The 22,281-nt window shown below is 41.2% G+C and overlaps 11 protein-coding genes across 11 annotated transcripts; 7 read left to right on the forward strand and 4 right to left on the reverse strand.

The window, feature by feature from the left end:
- Nucleotides 1–338: 338 nt before the first annotated feature.
- LOC108596943 (probable nucleoporin Nup54) lies at nt 339–2,869 on the forward strand. The gene is made up of 5 exons (XM_017983181.1): nt 339–473; nt 993–1,373; nt 1,431–1,797; nt 1,861–2,428; nt 2,487–2,869. The coding sequence occupies exons 1-5, from the start codon at nt 419–421 to the stop codon at nt 2,826–2,828; spliced, it is 1,713 nt and encodes a 570-aa protein (XP_017838670.1). The 5' UTR covers nt 339–418; the 3' UTR covers nt 2,829–2,869.
- LOC108596949 lies at nt 497–849 on the reverse strand. The gene is made up of 2 exons (XM_017983188.1): nt 770–849; nt 497–700 (listed from the first exon to the last, which is right to left on the reverse strand). The coding sequence occupies exons 1-2, from the start codon at nt 847–849 to the stop codon at nt 595–597; spliced, it is 186 nt and encodes a 61-aa protein (XP_017838677.1). The 3' UTR covers nt 497–594.
- Nucleotides 2,870–3,506: 637 nt separating the features above from the next.
- Nucleotides 3,507–4,266, forward strand: LOC108596946. Its single transcript, XM_017983185.1, has 2 exons — nt 3,507–3,542; nt 3,613–4,266. The coding sequence occupies exons 1-2, from the start codon at nt 3,531–3,533 to the stop codon at nt 4,237–4,239; spliced, it is 639 nt and encodes a 212-aa protein (XP_017838674.1). The 5' UTR covers nt 3,507–3,530; the 3' UTR covers nt 4,240–4,266.
- Nucleotides 4,267–4,284: 18 nt separating this feature from the next.
- On the reverse strand, nt 4,285–5,666 carry LOC108596945 (deoxyribose-phosphate aldolase). Its single transcript, XM_017983184.2, has 3 exons — nt 5,578–5,666; nt 4,943–5,526; nt 4,285–4,889 (listed from the first exon to the last, which is right to left on the reverse strand). The coding sequence occupies exons 1-3, from the start codon at nt 5,603–5,605 to the stop codon at nt 4,557–4,559; spliced, it is 945 nt and encodes a 314-aa protein (XP_017838673.1). The 5' UTR covers nt 5,606–5,666; the 3' UTR covers nt 4,285–4,556.
- Nucleotides 5,667–6,036: 370 nt separating this feature from the next.
- Nucleotides 6,037–7,421, reverse strand: LOC108594805 (odorant receptor 49a). The gene is made up of 4 exons (XM_017979944.1): nt 6,622–7,421; nt 6,367–6,568; nt 6,154–6,309; nt 6,037–6,096 (listed from the first exon to the last, which is right to left on the reverse strand). The coding sequence occupies exons 1-4, from the start codon at nt 7,419–7,421 to the stop codon at nt 6,037–6,039; spliced, it is 1,218 nt and encodes a 405-aa protein (XP_017835433.1).
- Nucleotides 7,422–8,676: 1,255 nt separating this feature from the next.
- Nucleotides 8,677–10,913, forward strand: LOC108595103 (4-coumarate--CoA ligase 1). Its single transcript, XM_017980263.2, has 5 exons — nt 8,677–8,890; nt 8,947–9,154; nt 9,212–9,398; nt 9,460–9,576; nt 9,640–10,913. Exons 1-5 carry the CDS (start codon nt 8,747–8,749, stop codon nt 10,586–10,588), a joined length of 1,605 nt encoding a protein of 534 aa, XP_017835752.1. The 5' UTR covers nt 8,677–8,746; the 3' UTR covers nt 10,589–10,913.
- A 630-nt stretch (nt 10,914–11,543) lies between these two features.
- On the forward strand, nt 11,544–12,272 carry LOC108594804 (odorant receptor 59a). The gene has a single exon (XM_033293326.1). It carries the CDS (start codon nt 11,544–11,546, stop codon nt 12,270–12,272), a length of 729 nt encoding a protein of 242 aa, XP_033149217.1.
- Nucleotides 12,273–13,267: 995 nt separating this feature from the next.
- LOC108594803 (odorant receptor 59a-like) lies at nt 13,268–14,455 on the forward strand. Its single transcript, XM_033293327.1, has 2 exons — nt 13,268–13,990; nt 14,090–14,455. The coding sequence occupies exons 1-2, from the start codon at nt 13,268–13,270 to the stop codon at nt 14,453–14,455; spliced, it is 1,089 nt and encodes a 362-aa protein (XP_033149218.1).
- Nucleotides 14,456–15,162: 707 nt separating this feature from the next.
- Nucleotides 15,163–17,074, forward strand: LOC108595467 (acyl-CoA ligase lcsD-like). The gene is made up of 4 exons (XM_017980712.1): nt 15,163–15,333; nt 15,389–15,783; nt 15,852–15,968; nt 16,028–17,074. The coding sequence occupies exons 1-4, from the start codon at nt 15,190–15,192 to the stop codon at nt 16,977–16,979; spliced, it is 1,608 nt and encodes a 535-aa protein (XP_017836201.1). The 5' UTR covers nt 15,163–15,189; the 3' UTR covers nt 16,980–17,074.
- Nucleotides 17,075–18,218: 1,144 nt separating this feature from the next.
- Nucleotides 18,219–20,109, forward strand: LOC108595290 (4-coumarate--CoA ligase 1-like). Its single transcript, XM_017980503.2, has 4 exons — nt 18,219–18,394; nt 18,450–18,844; nt 18,908–19,024; nt 19,094–20,109. Exons 1-4 carry the CDS (start codon nt 18,251–18,253, stop codon nt 20,043–20,045), a joined length of 1,608 nt encoding a protein of 535 aa, XP_017835992.1. The 5' UTR covers nt 18,219–18,250; the 3' UTR covers nt 20,046–20,109.
- Nucleotides 20,110–20,122: 13 nt separating this feature from the next.
- Nucleotides 20,123–22,086, reverse strand: LOC108594802 (mucin-5AC). Its single transcript, XM_017979941.2, has 2 exons — nt 21,729–22,086; nt 20,123–21,114 (listed from the first exon to the last, which is right to left on the reverse strand). The coding sequence occupies exons 1-2, from the start codon at nt 22,084–22,086 to the stop codon at nt 20,162–20,164; spliced, it is 1,311 nt and encodes a 436-aa protein (XP_017835430.1). The 3' UTR covers nt 20,123–20,161.
- Nucleotides 22,087–22,281: the final 195 nt, after the last annotated feature.

Below are 22,281 nucleotides of genomic sequence, written 5' to 3' on the forward strand. Positions count from 1 at the left end.
ATTAATTATATAATTTTCATTCAGTTCAAGTAAATGCGGGCGCAGCCGACATTTCACGACTCAAACATATTTACATTTGTGTCTACTTAAGATTATTTATACACACGAACAGACATACCTCGAGAACTTAAGCAATAACATATTTATTTATTTATGTGTTTTGCCATGCCTTTTAAAATGGCTAAATTGACAACACTGTATGAAATATAAACATATGGGCAGCTATATCGATATATGCTATATATCGATACTTAAGTAGCTATCGAAATTTACTTGTTAGACAAATATTGGCGCAACTCTTATTTTTTACAATTGTTTTGAGTTTTCTACACAATTTATAGCGAGTTTATTTTTCATTAAATTTATAAATTAAAAAAACGTGAGATTAACGTTTTTAAGTTGTGATAAAAGTAACAGCATGTCCTTTTTTGGCGGCAATACATCGTTGGGCGCAACAAGCACGCCGGCTAAACGTAAGTAAAATCACAAACACCAGCCAGTTGTTTACTCGCGTGCATCCCCCCTTACACATGGCAATGGGTTGCTATCTGTTTTCAATTGAGACTATGCTTGAATCTTGAAGACTTACGGGCGCTAGGCCATCTTGGCCAAGTAACGCTGTGGACCTGACGAAGTGGGCAATGTAAGCAGATTCTTAGCGTCCTGTAGGTTGTATATACGAATTTCCTTCGGATTGATGCTACAAGGGCAGGGAAAGCGCGAAAGTAAGCTCTGTTACGAATACAAAGATATATCGAGGTTTACTTACGCCTTTTTGTGTATTATATAGCATAAATAAGCAAGTGCGGTGATCACCGACACTAATAGCAGAACTAACAAAAAAGGCATTGCGGAGAACTGTTAAGCTATAGCTTCGAAGCTGAACTATTCGAACGTTGATAAGATCTGTAGGGCGGAAGCTGAAAACTTACTCAATTACTGACCTATTAATTATATTCACTGCTTATCTCTCTCTTTTTTTCTGTTGACAGCTGGCGGTCTCTTTGGCTCAGCATTTGCAGCACCAACAAGCGTGGCAGCGCCTGCCTTTGGGAGTACTATGGGTGCGCCTGCGTTTGGGGCTACAACAAGCGCATTTGGGGTAGCGCCAACAGCAGCAACGACAGGAACACTAGGTGGCGGTGCGTTTGGTGGTTTTGGCGCATCGACGCAGCCTGCACCTCAAAACAACATGTTTGGCAGCGCAGTGAGTACAGCGCCGCCTGCGTTTAGCGGATTTGGACAGCTGTCGACGACAAGTAATGCGCCAGCTACTGGCTTTGCAGGCTTTGGCGCACCAACAACTTCAGCGCCTGCCTTTGGTGGCTTTGGCACAAGTCAAGCGACGCCTTTTGGCGGCGGCTTTGGTTCAAGTAACTAATGATCTTACTAACCTCAATACAATTGTCTAAAATTTTGATTGCTTGCAGCGTTTGGCAAACCAGCAACGACCACTGTAACACCTGGATTTGGTGGCTTTGGTGGCACGAATTTTATGTTGGGACAGCCACAACAGCAGCCGGCGCCTATTTCAGCAGATGAAGCATTTGCCCAGAGCATCTTAAATGTTTCTATATTTGGCGATGAGCGCGACAACATTGTGGCCAAGTGGAACTATTTGCAGGCCATGTGGGGCACGGGCAAGCTATTTTACTCGCAGAGCGCTGCGCCTGTGGACATAACGCAGGAGAACTATTTATGTCGCTTCAAAGCCATTGGCTATAGCCGTATGCCTGGCAAGGATAACAAACTGGGGCTTGTGGCATTGAATGTTGATCGTGAACTGTCTGTGATTAAGTATGCAACTATTTTACGTTAGTTTGAACTTTTTTGTTAAACATGTTTTCTTTTTAATTTTAGACCACAGCAACAACAGATTATACAAACTCTGCACACTTTAATGGGCAGCAAGCCCAACATATTGGTGCATATTGATGCAATTAAAGAGATGGAGAATAAAAAGTGTCAGGTGATCATCTTTGTGGAAGAGAAACTGCAGCTGCCACATGCACCTAATGATAGCAAACGCATATTGGCCACAGAGCTGGCGGCCTATCTAAGCCAAATGAATATAAGGCCTCAACTTAACAATCTGGGTGTAACGGAAATCTTGGCTTTAACGCTGCCCGATAAAGACCAGCTAAAAGAGTATCTGGAGAATCCACCCAAAAGTGTAGATCCACGCATGTGGCGACAGGCAAATTTGGACAATCCGGATGCCAATCAATTTATACCTGTGCCCATAATCGGTTTCAGTGATTTAAAATGGCGTGTTAAGTGCCAGGAGCAGGAGACAGAAACCCATGCGCTGTACATGAAAAAAGTAGAGAGTGAGCTGGCAGAGCTGCGACAACGACATGCCTCAGCCACAGCCAAGATATTGGAGCATAAACGTAAACTAGCAGAGATGAGTCATCGTATACTGAGGGTACGTACTTTGGTTTTCAATTTTATTTTATCTAATAATTACTTTCTGCTTGAAACAGATTGCAGTGAAGCAGGAGTGCACACGCAAAGTCGGCACTACTCTAACCCCCGAGGAGGAGGCGCTGCGCACTAGACTGCAGAATATGCAGGCAGTTGTCTCAGCACCCACACAGTTCAAGGGTCGTTTAAGCGAGCTGCTCTCACAGATACGCATGCAACGCAACCAGTTTGCCGGCAATGGCATTGCGGAGTATGTTATAGACAAGGACGCCGAAGATGAGATGAAAAATGTGCTGAGCATGCAACAGCGTGCGATGGAAGTGCTTAGCGAAACGGTTAAAAAGGATATGGAAGCGATGGATATTATTTTAAAAGGCTTGCCCGAGTTACAACAGTTATAAAAGCCAAAAATTTGATTACAGTTGTTTGTACCACAATATATAAACAAGTTGTAAACATAACATTTTTTATTTTCCTACTATTGTTCTTGTTGTTGCCGCTGCTGCTGCTGCTGCTGATAAATGCTTCCTGTAACTTTGAACTTGCACTTTTATGGCAACAATTGAAACACTTCATAACGAGTTCACATGCAGCTGGGAAATTGTGTGAGCAACGTTTTGCCCATGGCACTTTCTATAGACCGCTTGATATATTTATTATAATTTATAAGACAACTCTCATGTGCACCGAGTTCAATGGCCAACTGTAAAATTGAACAATTTTGCAGCGATTACTTGACCATTTGACGCAATTTCGCTCATTACCAGTGACAAAACTAACACAACCACATACTGGATGTATATACGTATTTATATCCACATCCAGTTTGTTCAACTCCAGGCGAGTTGTTACATTAACATTATTATGCAGCGAGCTGTTGGAAACTCGTTTGCAGTTGGGATTTATCGTTAACTGTGCCTGCTTGCCTATGCCGTGGAGTTAGCCGCTCTCGTTTATGTAGACTTCCGAGCTTCCGTTTGGCTTTTGGGAAAAATAACTCTCAATTGTATGCGTGGTTGTTGTGTGTGTGTGGTATAAATGAATTCGCTGTAGCCCGGCACGCTTTAATCAGTGTTCAAACTCTGTTAGAGACGGCAGTTGTCATGTCAATCATAGTGCGTCCGCCTGTTCAGGATTGCTGCAGCTGAAATCCATACTAACTTGAATTTTATCTTCTCATTTCAGCTGTTTTTGTGCGCGTTAAGCGCCACTGCTGCGGCCACGCCCATAAGGCGCGCATTGGTGCAACAGGATGCGCCGCTGCTGCAGCCGCATGTGATAACCATAGAGCGTTTGGAGCAGCTGCTGCGTCGAGCCGGTGAAATCTTTGCACCTATGCACGAGGATTCACTCTCCTCAGCCAGCGAGCCGGAGCCGCAGTTGGCGCCACATCAGTATATGCTGCCACCCACTGAACAGCCTTATAATTTTTATCTGCCGCTCTTTGACTATGAAGATCCCAAGATGGATGCCAAGAGTCGACGACTGGCAAAGATAGCGCCGCCAAAACTTCAGCAGGAGCGCAATTATTATGCCGACAAGCCAAAGAAGACGCCTAAGAAATTCGATGCTGCTGCCAAGCATGTTAACCTTAAATGGTTAAATACCTATGAGCAGGCAGTGGGTGGTCAGGCGCCCAAGGCTATTTATTTGGAGCAGGATGAGCGTAATCGTATTAACTTTGACGACTCGTTTTTTGCTGTTGATATGCATGTAAAATCACCTGATAATCAACACCAGGACGATCAGGCAGAGGACGATCTAATGGCGGCGCCTGCTCATGCCAACACGCGCTGGACGGCTGTTAACTAATTGTAGTCAGTTATAAAAAATGCAAACATTTATATTTATATACACATACATACAATGAACACTAGAGCGTATTTGGTTTATAAATGCTTTGAAGCTACAAGGCTCAAATATAGGATTAATATGCTCAAAGTTAAATGGAACTGTTAGTTTACTGACTTCTTTGTTTCCTCAAAAGTTTAGCTGAAATGAATTGGAATCCACTTGAGATAAATGTTTCAGTTTGCTAAAATGTTAAAGTTAACTATTGCTCAGTGAATAAATTCTTGCTGCTTATAAAAAATACGCTCTATGACACATAAAATCGTAGCAGTCAGTCCTTAAACCTGCTGCATTTGTGCAATTCCTTGACGCACAACTTTCTCAATATCATCAAGTAATCCAGAGGCACCAAAGCGGAATAGCTCAGGCTGCAGCCAGTGCATGCCAAGCGTTTCTTTAACCAGCGTCATCCAGGCAATAGCATCATCTGTGGTGCGGACACCGCCAGCGGGCTTGAGGCCTACGATAACACCAGTGCGGCGCCGGAACTCCTGTATGGCATAGATCATCACCAGACCCACGGGTAGAGTGGCATTTACTGCCTCCTTGCCAGTTGAAGTCTTGATGAAATCAGCGCCTGCCAACATGCAGACCATTGAAGCCTTGTACACCTGTAAAGCAGTTGCAATTGTAGCTCAAAGTCTTCCATAGCAGTTTTACTTACATTTTCCATAGATCCCAGTTCACCAATGGCCAAAATAGTCTTCAGATGTGCGCGTTCGCCACAAGCCTTGCGCATCATTACCACCTCATCGTAAACGCCCTGCCAGTTGCCTATGAGCGCCAGCTGGCGATTGATTACAATGTCTATCTCTGTAGCACCTGCATTTATGGCATCCTCAATTTCTTGCAGACGTGACTTCAAGCCATATTGTCCAGTGGGAAAGCCAGTAGCCACAGCAGCTATATTAATGGTCTCAACTTTGCCGTATTGCTGCAACGCCTTGTGAGCATCCGCTACACGTGCCGGATATACACAAACCGCCGCACAATGTATGTCCAAGAGTAGCTTGCTCTCAAAGCATTTCCCAAAGATTTGAGGTTCAAAGGGCAAGCAAGCACGTACACACAATCGTCGTACATTCGCTGCCGTATCATCTCCAGCCAATGTGGTCAGATCGGTTAGCATCAACGCCTTCAGCGCCCACGCAATTTTATTGGCACCTTTTACAGTAGAGCGTTGGGATGTGCTCGTTGCGATCTCCTCGATTTGCCGCAGCGAAAAGTTAATTCGCAGCAGCGAGGCATCTAAATTTAAGTTTTATTACTGTTGAGGATAACGAAATAAGCAATATTTACCAAAGGGCAGTGTGTGGTTTACTTTCATGATAAGAATCTGATAAGAAATGATCACCAACTATTTTGTTTTCAATTCAGTTGTACCGAATCGTTCAGAATAAGTTCAATTGAACTACTCACCATTCGTCGGATTAATGGAGATGCCACTGAGTTTCTCATCATTTTGCGTGCCTCGAACTATTAAGCAAATATATTTTCAACTTGGTGGCAACTTCTGATATATCTGTTATAAGTTTGAACGCTTGTTTTTGAAAATCATAATACTTTATGTTTTCTAATGTTTTTATGTCCCATTAGGTCGATTAGGCGATTAGGTCGTTTAAATTCATGTGGTCGCAATTTATAAAACACTATTTTGGTTTTTATCTAATGTTCGTATATTGTGGATTCAATAAAAGCTCTTATTAGTTTATTTGACTTTAAGATATTATTACAAGATATACCAAATATTTTTACTACTTAATCGTTTTCTATTACTCTGCTCATGAGGGCGAATGCATTATAAGTTATCTTCATCAACTAAAAAAATAGAATTTATTTTTCGCATTAGATTAAACCTATTCAATTTTGACTTACGATTTTAAAAGTATCTCGGGATATGATGATCACACCATGAGCGGTAAGATACACCGGCTTTTGTGTTTTTAAAATAAAGAACAACAGTTGCTTTCTATAAGCAATGGAGCCATCATACCAAGTTTGACTGTAAGCAGACTTGGCCAGATTCTCGCTCTAACAAAGTGAGATGGTATTAGTAAGATGGTTGTAAAATAAACAGTTGCAGCTTACCAAATCGATCAATAACTGGCTAAAATGACACACGGCGTAGAACTGAGCAGAGCAGCTGACGAAATACATGAGATAGGATACACCTCCTAGATTAAAACCCTGAACCATTGTATAATAGGCCACACAGCACAAAATGCTGGCAGTGGTGAACAAATTATAGGCCACCAACATGCCAAAAATATTATTGAGTTCTTTGTGCATTCTGCAATAAACAAATTTTATTCAAAGCTTGTAAGTAGTTAAAACATAGCATACCCCAGCAAATGACGATGCTTGCGCACAATATTGCTTAAGTATGCACAATCCTCGCGTTCTTGATATCTACTTGGCTTATACTGCTCCAGCTGTTGTCCCAGATAGGCAAAGTGCATGCATATTAGGGCAGAAAGGCTCATCATCCACACATCTGTACCCATATTAAAATTCATTATGAAGTGCGTGCAAGTAAACTCTAGAAGTTGAGCTAATGCATAATTTAAAGGCGACTTTGTCTCGAAGCTAAGCTGCATGGCATAGGCACGTAGATAAGGAAACTGTGCCTCATTGCGAATTTTAAAATATTGATAGAAGTAAACAAGCACCGATTGCAATAATGGACTGAATAGTACAGTCAAAACGCTGAAGAAGAAGTATCTAAATCCATAAATGGCAGTGCGAGACCAGTAAAAGTCACCAACACGATATTTCTTGCAGCAACTCTCGACGGGATAGATGTCTCGTAATTTAAAAATCAGTTGCTGCAGCCGATGGCGATAGTATACAAACGAGATAATCTTTATTTCCGAGTTCAGTACCAGAAAAAAGAGCTCTGCATAGCGTATGAAGTTGGACGGATTTCCTCTTATAGTATCCCATTGAATGATGCGTAAGAACAAATAGAACACAATATACAAATGACTGCAAAAACAAATTGCAAGATAAACTCGCATTAGTATTTTCTGCCAGAATGGTCTGGGTGTCTCCAATATATCATAGCCCAGCGACTTGAAGATGATGTTTGGCATGTATATAAATTCCTCGTAGCTTATTATGCGTTGTTTCACGGATTTCACCATTTTAAAAGCCTTGATTTTAACCAACTATTGTCCTTAGCAGTGGACGGTGGGTTTTTATAGCTTCGGACATGGGAGGGCTTTTAATTACAAAACACTTAGCACCTAACACCTTGCGGTTACATTAATAATGCATAGTTTAATTTATTATTAGGTAAATGGCATTTTCTTTTACAAAGTGTCATTATGTAATTGCGGTTTATAGGGAAGCACATTGGTGGGAATAGCCAAGTGATTGGAATATAGTCCAAAAATGTGGTTAGTCAATCACGTATACGCCATGTTTTCATGGCCAGGGCAAGCGTAATATTATTTGATAAATATTTTCCTGTTTCCTGTTTATAGGCTATATTGTCTTGGCTAATAAATTGGTTTTAATAATAAGTTTCAAAGACGCAAGAACTAAATCGCATATACTAGTTGTAAAGTCCTTGAAATGTAATCGCGTTTATTTTTATTTTCTATCTAAAAAGCGCTTCTTCCAGCACATGAACTTTATTTATTTTTTGTGCTTATCTGCTTGGTACAAAGTCAAACAATTGCCAAGTGTCAACTAATACTAACGTCCACTAATCTAAAGTGCTCATTTATAAATCAGCGAATGCTTCTTAAGTCAAACACCTGACTATCTGAAACAGTTGTCTACTTAATGGGTCAACGCTAGCAGATAGATAATATTGGCAACCAGGAAGTACGGTATAAAATATAAACCTAATGCCAATATACTACTAGAAAAGAATTTTTAAATCCATTTATGGCAAGTTTTATGAACTGTTTTGCTTTGGATTATACTCGAAGGATTGTCAGCTATAGATAAGACTAAGTAATAAGCACAAAGTAGCAACACTTTGTTTATTAAATTTTGTACCACACTTTGGTTATTAAATGAAATAATTTTTGATAAATAAGCGTACAACTGTTGTTGGATTTTTGATTTAATATTTGCAGAAAATATCAATTATTAACTTGAAATATTGATTATCAATAATATTTAGTAGAGCTCAATGCACTGAGAAAAATAATTTAGTAAGGGTGAAATAATTTTTGAGCTGATTTTGAATTGTAAGAAAAGCTTAAAGAGATCGAAAAATAACCTAATGATGATTGAATGTTAAGTATTTGGCTTGCCAAACATTTTATTTTTTTGAGTGGAGCCCAACTTGAGGCACTATCGAAAGTTGGGCTATATAAGATAAGATGTTGACCACTTGCAATATGGACTGTGGATGCCATTATAATTATAAATAGTACCTGGGTTTGACTGACAGTCAGACAAGTGGTGGCAGTGCAAGTAGCAGCAATAACAGCAGCAGCAGCAAGCAAGCAAAATGGCGACAGCAATACCAACCAGCTATAATGAAAAGGATAATACGTGGTGTGGCATCAAAAGGAATTCTATATTTAACTATGACGCTAATGTGGGCAAAGTCATCTTCAATACCATGAAGAATTGGCCCAAGAATGTGTGCCAGGTAAACTAAAAATTATACTGTACCAAACAAGGATATATTACAATTTGCTAACGCAGATCAACGATGTGGATGGCGTGCAAGTGACCAATGGTCAGGGCATTACCTGGGCTATACGCATAGCGCAGTATCTTAAGAAACGTGGACTCAATCACAAGGATGTTATTGGTATAACTGGAAGAAATACGACATATATGATGCCGCTGGGCATTGCCTGTCTGATGAATGCCACGCCCTTTCACTCTGTTAGTCCCATGCTAGATCAGGGTAAATAACAATTTATAGCTTGGATTGAAAAGAATTTAATTAGTATTATATTTTTAGATACCATTAAATACGTGTATGAGATCACAAAGCCAAGTCTGATCTTCTGCGATGGCGTTGATTATAAGAAGGTGCATGATGCCACTCAAGCCTGGCATCCGGAAATCTTTACAATCAACGATCATTTGGAAGGTGTGCCTAAAATTGAAACACTGCTGGAAGTCACCAGCACGGAAATGTCTTATCAGTACGTATAGCTAAATTAAGTATACGACGTGAGTGTGTGCTTTATGGTGAACACTTTACAGACCGGAAGTGCTCAAGAATGGCGGCGATCAAACGGTGGCTATCTTGTGCTCCTCAGGCACCACAGGCTTGCCCAAGGCAGTCTGCATATCCAATAGCATACTCATTCAGGATAGCATGTGAGTATAGATCAAATATATTAAAGAGCTCATATTCACTCTCATTCATATGTTGCACTTTAGGCTTGTGAATAGCGAATCCGTGGTTTATGTATCCAGCGGTCTGGATTGGATTACTGGCCTTTGGGCTTTTGTCTTTAGCACAGTCTTTGGCTGCACGCGCATTATAACCAACAAGCCATTTGCGCCCGAATATTTTTCCAAGCTTGTGAAGAAGTACAAGATCAACTACGCTGTGGTGCCGCCCAGACACTTGTCCGCTTTGATTACCTGCCCAGAGGCCACTGTGGAGGCTTTGGCGTCCCTACGCATGTTGAATTATGGCGGTGGCTTGGTATCTATGGCCACGCTGCAGGGCGCACAGGCGATTTGCAAGAATGCTATGTTCAATTCCGGCTACGGCATGACCGAGGTGGGTGCCATTACCATCAATCTCGGCATTAGCAATACTGCTTCCGCAGGCAGATTACTGCCCGGTGTGAAAATTCGCATTGTGGATGATGATAGCAAGAGCCTGGGCTACAATCAAGTGGGTGAAATCTATGTGCACACTGGCCAGGCTTGGAATGGCTACTACGGCAATCCTGTAGAGACGCGTCGCATGCAGGACTATGAGGGCTGGTTCCACACCGGCGACTTGGGCTACTTTGATGAGCAGAACTTCCTGTACATTGTGGATCGCAAGAAGGAGATTCTCAAGTATCAGGGTCTGCACTATTGGCCCACTGAGATCGAGAATGTCATAACCGAGCTGCCTGCTGTGCAGGATGTTTGCGTTGTGGGCATCTACGATGAGCGTACAGGCGATGCTGCTGGTGCCTTGGTGGTAAAGCGTACGGGCTGCGACATCACTGCCAAAGAGGTTGAGCAGCATGTGGCCAAGCGCTTGACGGGATTACAAAAGCAACTGCATGCTGGCGTGCGCTTTGCCGATAAGCTGCCTGCGAATGTTAATGGCAAGACCATGAGGAAGGCCGCGCGTGAGGCTTTTGTCGCTCTTAATGGCAATTAGAGCGTAACTAGCTAGCAAATTGTTATCTACTTAGTTTAAAATTGAATTTATATATTGTTATTAAAATGAAGCCACTGTGTTTTATACTAAATTTATGGCAACGGAAACTTTTAACTACTGCTGTCTATGCTGATAGCACTCTCAGTTGAGTCAGCAGTTTTCTATTTGGCTTTCAGTATCAATGAATCCATTAAAATAACACTTGTCAAGTACTTCAGATAAGCATTTGAATTAAGACACTTGAAGTTACTAAAATCAGTTCTGTGAGCGTCATATGCCTCTTAAATTATGTTTTTGGCTAGTGCCCAAAACTGATTGATATTACCACTGTTTAAATAAAGTTAAAGGTCCAAATATAACATGTTTAAATGGCCAGTTGGCTTAATCTAAATCGCTTAAACAGTTAAAACAATGAAGCAAGCAAACTATGAATCAAAAGTTAATCTAACATGCGATTTATTAAAAATGAACTATTAATCGCTTCATATCTTATCATTTTAACTTCCACTACAATTTTTGTGTGCATTCACCTATAATAAACTTAGTCGTGCATTTGAGAATTATTTACACATATCAGCAATAAAATACTCAGATTGCTAAGTGGCCAAAAGAGTTTGGGCCATTGGAATATCGTTAATTCCTTAAATTGTTATATATATATATATATATATATTAGGTATGTCCTTGGCAAATTTCGAGTTGCATAACCGCGTAAGTGGGCCTAAGTGTGCTGGCTTTGACCAGCTACAGCTGTAACCTATAATCTATAATCTAATTGGTTAGCATTAGAAAGCCTTTGTGGGCAGTTTAATAATAAGGCAGCTCTAAGCTGCTTGTTAACACTTAATTATAGCAGAGCGTCATAATTTATTTAAAAAGCGTTTAAATTTAATTATACAATCATAAAAACAGTATAAAAGACAAAGTGTACTTGCGGTTGAAGCAAAATATTATAATGTCGACCGTTATAAACAGTGCCAATTTCATCAGCAGTCATTGGCTGGCATGGAAGGCAGTAGGCGCTACCTTTACTGAAGTCAACTGGCTCGGACTCTACGGACTTTATGCCTGCATTCATCATCTAGCGGTCACTGTCGGCTTTCCGCTGCACTTGGGCGTCAAACTCTTTCGCAATGATACTGTAACGGATGATATAATGAATCTAACAATATTTTTGGAGACCTTCTCCAGCTCACTTAAGATAATCATCTTTGCGTTTAAATTGAGGAAGGTGCGCCACATGGAGAAATTGCTGAAACTTTTAGATGCACGCGTCCAGGGCTGGGCACAACATAACATTTATGATGAATTGAGAAAGCGATTGAAAAAATTAATCTATGCATATATTGGCGTCTGTGCGGTTGTCATTATGTTTTCGGAAATTTCATTTCTATTTCAATCTGAGCGCAAGCTGCAGCATCCAGCCTGGTTTCCCTTTGATTATACAAATTCTACATATAAATATTATATAGCGCATGTGTATCAAACGTATGGAGGTGCCATGCAATTAGTACAAAATTATGCAAACGCCTGTTTCCCCGCAGTCATGTTATGCATAATATCAGCGCATATTCAAATGCTGTACAAACGTATTGAGGACATAGGCATGGCTAATGAGTCTGCGCAGGATTCGGAAGCTGACCTGGAGGCCTGTATTACAGATCACAAGCATTTGCTAGAGTAAGTATGCGTAAATAATATAAATAGTTGTTTGCTAAGCAATTTACTTATAGATTATTCAATACAATTGAGTCATTCATATCCTGGCCAATGCTCATACAGTTCGTTGCATCAGCACTGAATATTTGCATTAGCATCGCAAGTGTTGTCTTCTATGTTACAGAGCCGCTGCAACGTTTATTTTTCTTAGCCTATGCCTTGGCCTTGCCACTGGAAATCTTTCCCACCTGCTACTATAGCACCGATATAGAGTTTTGGTTTGGCCAACTACACTCTGCCGCATTTAGTTGCAATTGGCTGTGCCAGCCGCGAAGTTTTAAGCGCAAGCTGATGCTCTTTGTGGAACGTTCGTTGAAGCAGACCTCCGCCAAGGCCGGTGGCATGCTACTCATACATCTTAACACATTTATGGGCACGCTTAAATTCGCATACTCTTTTTTCAACATCATTTTACAATTGCATAAATAAGCCAGTCGGAAATTCTATTCTACTTTTTTTTTGTGAGTTTTAAGCGATCTTATCTATCGGCTGTCCATTTTGATTTGCTTTGGATTGTTTGCGGAAATAAAGTCAACTGATTAAAAAACGCAGGTGTTGCATTAAAATTACGCATACGCCACGTGCTACAAAAAGCTTGCGCAGCTTAAGCTCAGTTTATCATTTTTAAAAAGATTATTTTATAATTTAAGAAACCACAACTATTACTGTAGATTTTAATTCAATAAGTGAAAAGCAACTTTTTAAAAATGAATAAAGAAGCTTCAAGTCCTTAATAAAAATGTTGAAGGTTTTCTATTTGCTTAAATTATTATTTTGTTTTAACATTCTATAATCTGAAAACTATTTACGCCGCTTATTAAAACCTTGTCCTCATAATTTATTCAAACATCGCGCGTACAACGTTTATATTTAATTAGCCAATTATAGCCAACACCTAGCGACAGTATAAAAGGCATAGCTCTAAGCCAGGTTAGGGTAAATTCATATCGATATTTCGTAATGTCGCACGTTGTAAATAGTTTGAGCTTCATCAGCAGCCATTGGTTAGCCTGGAAAGTGGTGGGCTCTGCCCATGCAGAACCCAGTAATGGATTCTATGTGCTCTATGCCATAATTTTCCATCTTGTGGTGTCTGTCAGCTTTCCACTCCACTTGGGCGCTACGCTCTTCAACAATAATAATATTACGGATGATATGAAGAATCTTACACTCTTTGTGGTAACTTTATCTTGCTCGCTGAAAGGCGCTTTTTATGGGTATAACCTGCAGAAGGTGAGGCACATGGAACAGCTGTTGAGACTCTTAGACTCACGTGTCGACTCGGCTCAACGCAGCATTTGCGATCAGTTGAGAAAGAAATTGGGATTTATAATCTATGGCTTTATGGGGATCTGTGTGTGCGTCACAATCTCTGCGGAAATGTCGTTTTTCTTTCAAAAACAACGCAAGCTACTGTATCCTGCCTGGTTTCCGTTTGATTGGCACAACTCTTCTCGCAATTATTATCTAGCGCATGCTTATCAAATTGTGGGCGTTTCTTTGCAAGTGTTACAAAATTATGCCAGTGACTGTTTCCCCGCAGTTATGTTATGCATAATATCAGCGCAGACTCAAATGCTCTACAATCGTATTGAGAACATAGGCATGGCTCAAGAGTCTGCGCAGGATTCGGAAGTTGACTTGGAAGCCTGCATTACAGATCACAAACATTTACTAGAGCAAGTACATGTCCTTTCATTATAAGTATTTAAAGCTATTTAAATTATTTGCAGACTGGTTGACACTATGAATTCGTTTATGTCCTGGCCAATGCTTATTCAGTTTGTTGCTTCAGCACTTAATATTTGCATTAGCATCGCCAGTGTCGTATTTTATGTCACAGAGCCTCTGACACGTGCATATTTCTTCTTCTATGCCTTGGCCATGCCATTGCAAATATTCCCCACCTGCTATTATAGCACCGACTTGGAACTTTCGATGGGCAAACTAAACTATGCCGCATTTAGTTGCAATTGGCTGTCACAACGGCGTAGCTTCAAACGCAAGCAGATGCTCTTTGTGGAACGTTCATTGAAGCAGAAATCTGCCAAGGCAGGTGGCATGCTACTCATACATCTTAACACATTTATGGGTACGCTTAAGTTTGCCTACTCGTTGTTCACCATTATATTACGCCTACGAAAATAATTGCTAGATTCTATTGAATATACATTAAAAATTATGATGAGGTTTGTCTTTGCATGAGCATAGCTATAAAGTGTTAATATAAATGATTATTAATTGGCGCAGCCGTTTACTTTTTTAAACAATATTTTGTTTATTTTTATTCAAACAGACATTGCGTATTAAAATGTATGATAATAATTGTTGCAGAAATCCTGATGCTCAGTCAGGGTACATTTATCAACAAAGTCAATTAGCATAATCAAGAATATATCAGATGGACATCTGTAACGCCTGCTAACAAATCTAATAAGACCTTTTTTCTAAGTTCAATTACAAGCTTTGGATAATCTTTGTTTACCAAATTCAGCGCGTCATAAACTATTAATAAAAGTGTTTGGTAATCTATTCAAAAAACGATGAAATTCTATAAAATCAATTTTACGTTACGCTATCTAATCATTCAAAAACCCATGGAATTTGTATTGTGTTCAAAATAAAGAAAAATTATTTAAGCTAGTATAAAATAATGTATTTTGATATATGGTATGTTAAGTAAAAATCTTTTTTTAATTGTTCAGTGAGCCGATTGCTCAGTGAACCTAAACACGTGTTTAGTTAATAACGGCCATTCATTCTGACTTTGAGTTTATTGTGTCTATCGGATAGATAAGCTAGCGCTATTTAAGGGGCTCGCACTAACTGTCCATCACTTAAACGTTTATTATACATTAAACTGGACACAACAAATAGTGAGAATGGACGATTTTTTAAAAACCACATATAACGAAAGAGAAGGCACCTGGAGTGGCGTCAAGTTCAGTCCCATGTATGACTTTGACTGTTCAGTTGGTCGCATTATACACAAAGCGCTAGGCACTTATCCCAAAAACGTTGCTCAGGTAAATGTTTGCAATTGCTTTATAAGCATTTAATTATTCATTGTGAAATTCTTAGATTTGTCTGATTGATGGCAAGACGACAACAAACGCGGAAATTCTAGCCTGGTCGGTGCGATTGGCTCAGCATTTCAAGCAGCGCTGCCTGCGGCATGATGACGTCATTTGCATAGCGGCTAAGAACAGCACCTATGTAACGCCCACTGGCGTAGCTTGTCTGTTCAATGCCACGCCCTTTCATGCTGTGAATCCTACGCTGGAGCTCAGCACGCTCACACATGTCTTGGCCATAACCAAACCCAAGCTAATCTTCTGCGATGCGGCGCAATATGAGAAGCTAAAGACAGCAAGTGCCGCCTGGTCGCCTGAGTTTATCACTATATTAGGTAAAGTGGAGGGCGTGGCACATGTGGAGGATTTGTTGGCTGCCACGAAAACGGAAATGTATTATCAGTAAGTACATAACAAAGTTTTTGTACTTATGAAAATATCTTATCATTTACTTTTGCTTGTCTGATCAGACCACAGCCGTTGATATTGGGGGGTGAGCAGACTATGGCCATTTTATGCTCGTCCGGTACCACAGGACAGCCCAAGGCTGTGTGCATGGCAAACCACATGCTTGTCTCAGCCCATCCGTAAGCGCTTAACAGATTTTGCAGTGTAAACAGTGACTTTATTCACATTTATCTTTCAGATTCTCGAACAGTGAAAACATTATCTATTGTGGCTCCAGCGTTGATTGGTACTCCGGCCTGATGATCTTCGTGCAGTGCATGCAGGATGGCTGCACACGCGTTATACCTGACCAGCCCTACAGTGCGGAGTACTTGTTGGAACTGGTGGAGAAATACAAGATAACCACCATAGGCTGTGCCCCTCGCCACGCCTCCGCTCTGATTGCCTGCCCACAAGCTACGCCCGCACGTTTGTCCAGCGTGTCCATGTTTAGCATAGGCGGTGGCTGGATTCCTGCAGATTCATTGCGCAAGCTGCAGCAGCTGATTCGAGGCTTGGTAGTCTTCGCCTACGGCACTACAGAATTCGGAATGGTTTGCGCCAGTCTCTACAATGAGAAAGTGGGCAACTCGGTGGGAAAACTGATGCCAGGCAAACGCGCGCGTATTGTGGATGATGATGGCAAGAACTTGGGCTGCGGTGAAGTAGGTGAACTGTTGGTGAGTCACGGACACAGATGGTGCGGATTCTATGGCAATCCGCTGGAGACTCAGCGCACGCAGGACTCACAGGGCTGGTTCCACAGCGGCGACTTGGGCTACTTTGATGCAGATCATAATCTGTTTATAGTGGATCGCAAGAAGGAGATCTACAAGTGCTTGGGCATGCAGTACTCGCCAAATGAACTGGAGTCGGTTATAGCTGGGCTGCCAGATGTTAACGAAGTCTGCGTTGTGGGCATCTATGATGAGCGCTTAGGCGATGCGCCCGCAGCTCTCATTGTGAAACGGCCAGGCAGCTCTTTAAGCGCTGAACAGGTTAAGCAACATGTGGCAAAGACTTTCAGCGTGGAATATAAGCAGCTACATGGTGGTGTTCACTTTGCATCCGAATTGCCACAGAATGCCAATGGCAAGGTGTTGCGTCGAACAGTGAAGCAGCAACTGGAGCAATCTACGCCCGATCGTTAATGATGCTTGGTGAGAATTTAAGAAATGCGAATGGGTCAATACCGATATGTAATAGAATAAAACACAGATATAAGAATAAAATATAAGTATATATGTAGACGAAAAATAATAAATTAAATCATAAACTTATAAATAATTTTGTAAATAAAATAAATTGTAATTTCTGTGTCCAACGCTTCTTTAAATTAGAACGTAATTGTTGACTAGGCCCATGGTTCTTGAATATAAAAATTTAGTTCAAGCTAATATGTCTTGTCTCTTAAGGACCTGTCTTCTTTGACTTTGCAGCATTTACGTCACTCCTGACAAATAATTATCACGTGCATTTTAGTCGTGCACTTGTCTAACTTGTCGCATAGATAAGATTCAACTATTTAAGCAGCTTGCACTAAAGACACAATTCTCATTTATAACAAAAACATGTAACTTGCAATTATTAGAGTTCAATTATTTGCCAAACAAAGCTGTCTGTTTGTTTACTATTTTGTTCATAACATCGCCAAATTGTGCTTTCCAAGCCGATATAACCTTCAGGATCGGATCTGTTTGGCAAAAATTATTTGGCGAAGTTGTAAACAAAGAAGAAAACTTTAAGCTACGAACAATCTTTGGTTGTTGATTTCCAGCGCAACTTTTGGCTGTTGATGTAATAAGTTCTTGTTATTGATAAAACAAACTGTGATGTAAATGATAATAAACATGTAAAGCAAGAAAATATTTGCCAATTCAAATTGAACGTTAACATTCAGAGTGTTTTTTGTGATTGTGACACAACCGTTGGTTGTTAATATATAACAGAACCTTTGCAGAATAATAAACAAACAAGACAATTATCAAGCTTTGATAAGTTGTCGAATCTGAGCAAAACTGGATTTAATTTAGAAAGGTTAAGATTATCAATATTTTCACTAACCAATGCTTGCTTGAATGTTTGTCTAGTCGACAGTTGGTTAATCTTATAGGCGCTTCCAGATATGATTGTAGTAGCTTATTCTTCAGAATTTGTCTGCCTAACTTTTATTATAGCTAAAGCTATCTTATCAATATTTCTCGTAAACAAGAAATATTTATTTTTAAATTTTGCATTTATTGTAAACTGCAGACAGCTAAACTATTAGTCACTTGAATCTTATAACAAAAACAAAATGTTTATGAAATTAGCGTTTTGATTGCCGTAAGTGGCGACTCGAAAGATAAGCTGCAGCTATTTAAACAAGCAGCGCAATTGAAGTCACTTGCAATACAATAATTTCATTCAAACAGTAAACACTATGGAACAATATCTGCAGACTACTTATAACAAAAGGCAAGGCATCTGGAGTGGCGTCAAGTTAAGTCCCATGTATGACTTTGACTGTTCAGTTGGTCGCATTATACACAAAGCGCTAGGCACTTATCCCACAAACGTTGCTCAGGTAAATGTTTGCAATTACTTTATATGCATTTAGTTATTAATTGCGAAATTCTTAGATTTGTCTAATTGATGGCAAGACGACAACAAATGCGGAAATTCTAGCCTGGTCGGTGCGTTTGGCTCAGCATTTTAAGCAGCGCTGCCTGCGGCATGATGACGTCATTTGCATAGCGGCTAAGACAAGCACCTATATAACGCCCACTGCCGTGGCTTGTTTGTTCAATGCCACGCCCTTTCATGCTGTGAATCCTACGCTGGAGCTGACTACGCTCACACATGTCTTGGCCATAACCAAACCCAAGCTAATCTTTTGCGATGCAGCGCAATATGAGAAGCTAAAGACAGCAAGTGCCGCCTGGTCGCCTGAGTTTATCACTATATTAGGTAAAGTGGAGGGCGTGGCACATGTGGAGGATTTGTTGACAGCCACGAAAACAGAAATGTTTTATCAGTAAGTGCATATGATTATTAACAATAGTGTCATAAGTAATGCATGTTTTTCATTTTATTTTAGGCCCGTGCCCTTATGTTTAGGCGGCAATCAGACAATGGCCATACTTTGTTCATCCGGCACCAGCGGACAGCCCAAGGCTGTTTGTAGGCCAAATCATCAGCTTATTATAAACAGCAAGTAAGTTATGGCTGCTGCGTCGATATATAACTGATTGTATTGATTTGTAAACTATAACTTTACTTGCAGCTTCATTGGCAGCGACATGGTTATCTATTGCAATTCTGGCCTAGACTGGAACTCGGGTCTCATAGCCTTTCTATATAGCGTAACTAATGGCTGCACACGCATAATACCGGACAAGCCATTTAGTGCGACATACTTTGTGGAATTGGTGGACAAGTACAAGATCAACTTTGTCATGTGTGGGACGCGACATGTGAATGAGCTAATCGCCAGTCCAGAGGCTACAAGGCAACGCTTAGCTAGCATTATGCTCTTGGCCATAGGCGGCAGTTGGATAGCTGCTGATTCGCTAAGACAGCTGCAGCAACTGTTAAGTGGTCAAATCTTTTATGCCTACGGCTCTACGGAATTTCCCTTGACCAGCGGTGGCTTCTACAAGGAGCACTTGGGCAATTCAGTGGGCCAGCTGCTGCCAGGTCGAAGCGTGCGCATTGTGGATGACAATGGCAAGAGCCTGGGCTGTGGCGAAGTGGGTGAACTACTGGTGCATTATATACACAGCTGGAGCGGCTACTACGGCAATGCGCTGGAGACGCAGCGCACGCAGGACGCTCAGGGCTGGTTCCATAGCGGCGACTTGGGCTACTTTGATGCAGACCATAATCTGTATATAGTGGATCGCAAGAAGGAGATCTACAAGTGCCTGGGCATGCAGTACTCGCCGAATGAACTGGAGTCGCTTATAGCTGAGCTGCCGGCTGTGCAAGAAGTTTGCGTTGTGGGCATCTATGATGAGCGCTTGGGTGATGCGCCTGCTGCGCTCATTGTCAAGTGTCCAGGAAGTTTCTTGAGCGAGCAGCTAGTAAAACAGCATGTGGAAAAGCGTTGCTCGGTGGCATACAAGCAGCTCCATGGTGGCGTCTATTTTGCCACTCAGTTGCCACTCAATGCCAATGGCAAAGTGCTGCGTCGAGCGGTGAAGCTGCAATTGCAGCAATCCCTGCCAGATCGTTGAAAATGCAGCTTTTGTTTTGTTTTAATAAATATTTATAAAAGTATTTAGTTTATGTTAGTAATAAATAAAACCCTGAGTACAACTGTGAGTGTGTTTTGTGTGTTTTTGTGATAGAATCAAAGCTTCCAGCTTAGCAGCGGCAGCAGCCAGAGCAGCAGCCAGCGGCATTGTGGTAAAGTGGCGCTTGCTTTTGGCGCTGCCGTGGGTAGCGCTGTGGTTGTCTCCGGACTGCTCTCACTTGAACTTATGGGCGGCTGCTCCTCTTCGTAGACGGGCGTCTCTTTGAGCTGCACTGTGCGTATTTCCACTTTGGGCAGTGGAAAGCAATAGATGCGCTCTAGTTCCACGAGCACGGGTGTGTCGCTTTCAGTGGCCGTCTCCATGACCGTGAGCGGCACACAAATGGTGGGCTCCTCGGCTGAGTTTCGATCCTCATAGGGCACACCCACTTTGGTTATGTTCAACGAGCGTTGTGGCACCACCGACTCGGGCACACTCAGCTCGCTGTGCATCTGCGCCGAGTTGAGCGTATCCTGATAGTACTTGTAATCCTCTGCGGTGTCAATGACATCGTTATCAATGCGATCAATGCTGCTGGCACGCTCTGTGCTGCTTGAACCGGCAGCTACAAAGTCTGTAGGCCAGCTCAGCGATATTGTGGAGGATTCCACAGGCAACGTGGGCATGGTTGGCGCCTTGGTGGGCAGCGCTGTCTGCGTCTGCATGCGCGTCTGTGTCTGCGCTGTCGAGTAGGTGTACGTTATGGGCATCCAATTATCCTCAGCAGTTTGCGCTAAAGTTTGCTGCTTGAGCCCAGTAGTTGTCTCCATGGATTCACTTAGCTGTGTAGCCATTGCGCGCAGCAGAGCATCTGTTGCATTTAGACGCACTTCCTCCAAAGCAGCTTGCGGCTGCAATTCGGATGGCAGGTTGGGCATGGCGGCGCGCCAACGACCACGCAGCTCTGTAGATTGCTCCAAGCTGGCATCGTCTGCTGCATAGCTATGTTGGTTACCTGGCTGACCGTCCAGCTGTTCAGTGCTTAGCTGTGGCTGCTCTGCTTCGGCTTCTAAACAGCAAATAAAAATAAATATATAAATAAATTAATCAAAATGAATGATAGTTTATGTTAAGCAGAATCATAAACAAAACACAATACATTTTTAATATTAATGTTCGATTTAAAAGCAATGAAAGAACAAAAAGCATCTCCAGGTTTTTCCGCTAGCTTTATTTTTAGCAGAACACAATAATTAAATAGAACAGTTTAGCTACTTTAGTTTAGTTTAGTGCCAATCAAGTTTGATAAGAAACGTGTGGGAAAATATCAGCTCTCTATATATACATATATAATACAAATTTAAGACTATTGATCTGCTTTTAACCTTCGGTGAATATTCTTTTTTTTATTAAACTAAAGATTCGTATAACAAACAAGTTCGACTGCATAAAAAATAATAAACAAATGCTTAAAAATAAAATCTTTTCATTATAACAAATAAAATTTATGAAGAATGCTTTGTATTGATATTAACTATTATTGCCTATAAAAATAAATGATTATATGAACTAATTCGTGCATCAGTTATATTCAATAATAACTTCTTCAATGAAAACTTTTTGCAATGTGAAAATGCCTTTTATTTTTTCAAGTGTATTCTTGGCGTGCAACGCTCTGCTTACCCGTTGCAGGCAGACCCATTAACATAGCTTCCAGACGTCCAAAGACGCGCTGCTTGGGCACTTGCTCCGGCTGCCAGTTGCCGTAGACTACGCCTTCAATGGGCGGCGATGGTGGTGGTGGCGGTGGTGTTGTTGTTGTAGATGTTGTTGTTGTTGTTGTTGTCACTTCACGCAACAGCGGAATTGGTGGTGCGGCAGCAGCTAAATTCTGTCGTTGCATATCCGCAATGCGTATACGCCCCCTTGGACGTTGGAATTGCAGTTGTTGCGCTGCTGGTGCACTATCCTGTGAGTCCTGCGCTTGGCAGCATATTATAAATGAACAGACACAAAGCCAGGCAAACTGCTTGGGGAACATGCTGGCGTTTGTTTGACTACAAATTGATATATTATTAATTGATTGCTAGCAAAAGTTTCGTGCGGTTTCGGTTTCGGTATCTGTTTTGGTTTTTGTTTGGCTTTACAATAGCTCTGCTTGTGCCACTTCTTAAGTGCTTGTTGTTGTTGTTGTAACTTCACTTTACTGTTAGCTCTTGTGTTGCTGTTGTTGCAT

Source organism: Drosophila busckii, chromosome 2R, assembly GCF_011750605.1.
Source record: "Drosophila busckii strain San Diego stock center, stock number 13000-0081.31 chromosome 2R, ASM1175060v1, whole genome shotgun sequence".
Classification (NCBI taxonomy): Eukaryota; Metazoa; Arthropoda; class Insecta; order Diptera; family Drosophilidae; genus Drosophila; species Drosophila busckii.

Excerpts from the sequence above, each read along its gene's own strand:
- LOC108596943 (XM_017983181.1), top strand. The coding sequence starts at position 419 with ATGTCCTTTTTTGGCGGCAATACATCGTTGGGCGCAACAAGCACGCCG. Across the intron at positions 1,374-1,430 it reads TGGCGGCGGCTTTGGTTCAA|CGTTTGGCAAACCAGCAACG; the intron begins GTAACTAATGAT and ends GATTGCTTGCAG. Across the intron at positions 2,429-2,486 it reads TGAGTCATCGTATACTGAGG|ATTGCAGTGAAGCAGGAGTG; the intron begins GTACGTACTTTG and ends TGCTTGAAACAG.
- LOC108596949 (XM_017983188.1), bottom strand. The coding sequence starts at position 849 with ATGCCTTTTTTGTTAGTTCTGCTATTAGTGTCGGTGATCACCGCACTT. Across the intron at positions 701-769 it reads TATATAATACACAAAAAGGC|CATCAATCCGAAGGAAATTC; the intron begins GTAAGTAAACCT and ends CTGCCCTTGTAG.
- LOC108596945 (XM_017983184.2), bottom strand. The coding sequence starts at position 5,605 with ATGAAAGTAAACCACACACTGCCCTTTG. Across the intron at positions 5,527-5,577 it reads AAACCACACACTGCCCTTTG|ATGCCTCGCTGCTGCGAATT; the intron begins GTAAATATTGCT and ends ACTTAAATTTAG. Across the intron at positions 4,890-4,942 it reads AACTGGGATCTATGGAAAAT|GTGTACAAGGCTTCAATGGT; the intron begins GTAAGTAAAACT and ends ACTGCTTTACAG.
- LOC108594805 (XM_017979944.1), bottom strand. The coding sequence starts at position 7,421 with ATGGTGAAATCCGTGAAACAACGCATAATAAGCTACGAGGAATTTATA. Across the intron at positions 6,569-6,621 it reads AAGCATCGTCATTTGCTGGG|AATGCACAAAGAACTCAATA; the intron begins GTATGCTATGTT and ends TGTTTATTGCAG. Across the intron at positions 6,310-6,366 it reads GCCAGTTATTGATCGATTTG|AGCGAGAATCTGGCCAAGTC; the intron begins GTAAGCTGCAAC and ends TCACTTTGTTAG.
- LOC108595103 (XM_017980263.2), top strand. The coding sequence starts at position 8,747 with ATGGCGACAGCAATACCAACCAGCTATAATGAAAAGGATAATACGTGG. Across the intron at positions 9,399-9,459 it reads AGCACGGAAATGTCTTATCA|ACCGGAAGTGCTCAAGAATG; the intron begins GTACGTATAGCT and ends AACACTTTACAG. Across the intron at positions 9,577-9,639 it reads ATACTCATTCAGGATAGCAT|GCTTGTGAATAGCGAATCCG; the intron begins GTGAGTATAGAT and ends GTTGCACTTTAG.
- LOC108594804 (XM_033293326.1), top strand. The coding sequence starts at position 11,544 with ATGTCGACCGTTATAAACAGTGCCAATTTCATCAGCAGTCATTGGCTG.
- LOC108594803 (XM_033293327.1), top strand. The coding sequence starts at position 13,268 with ATGTCGCACGTTGTAAATAGTTTGAGCTTCATCAGCAGCCATTGGTTA. Across the intron at positions 13,991-14,089 it reads ACAAACATTTACTAGAGCAA|TTTGTTGCTTCAGCACTTAA; the intron begins GTACATGTCCTT and ends ATGCTTATTCAG.
- LOC108595467 (XM_017980712.1), top strand. The coding sequence starts at position 15,190 with ATGGACGATTTTTTAAAAACCACATATAACGAAAGAGAAGGCACCTGG. Across the intron at positions 15,334-15,388 it reads ATCCCAAAAACGTTGCTCAG|ATTTGTCTGATTGATGGCAA; the intron begins GTAAATGTTTGC and ends TGAAATTCTTAG. Across the intron at positions 15,784-15,851 it reads AAAACGGAAATGTATTATCA|ACCACAGCCGTTGATATTGG; the intron begins GTAAGTACATAA and ends TTGTCTGATCAG.
- LOC108595290 (XM_017980503.2), top strand. The coding sequence starts at position 18,251 with ATGGAACAATATCTGCAGACTACTTATAACAAAAGGCAAGGCATCTGG. Across the intron at positions 18,395-18,449 it reads ATCCCACAAACGTTGCTCAG|ATTTGTCTAATTGATGGCAA; the intron begins GTAAATGTTTGC and ends CGAAATTCTTAG. Across the intron at positions 19,025-19,093 it reads CAGCTTATTATAAACAGCAA|CTTCATTGGCAGCGACATGG; the intron begins GTAAGTTATGGC and ends CTTTACTTGCAG.
- LOC108594802 (XM_017979941.2), bottom strand. The coding sequence starts at position 22,086 with ATGTTCCCCAAGCAGTTTGCCTGGCTTTGTGTCTGTTCATTTATAATA. Across the intron at positions 21,115-21,728 it reads AATGGGTCTGCCTGCAACGG|AAGCCGAAGCAGAGCAGCCA; the intron begins GTAAGCAGAGCG and ends TTTGCTGTTTAG.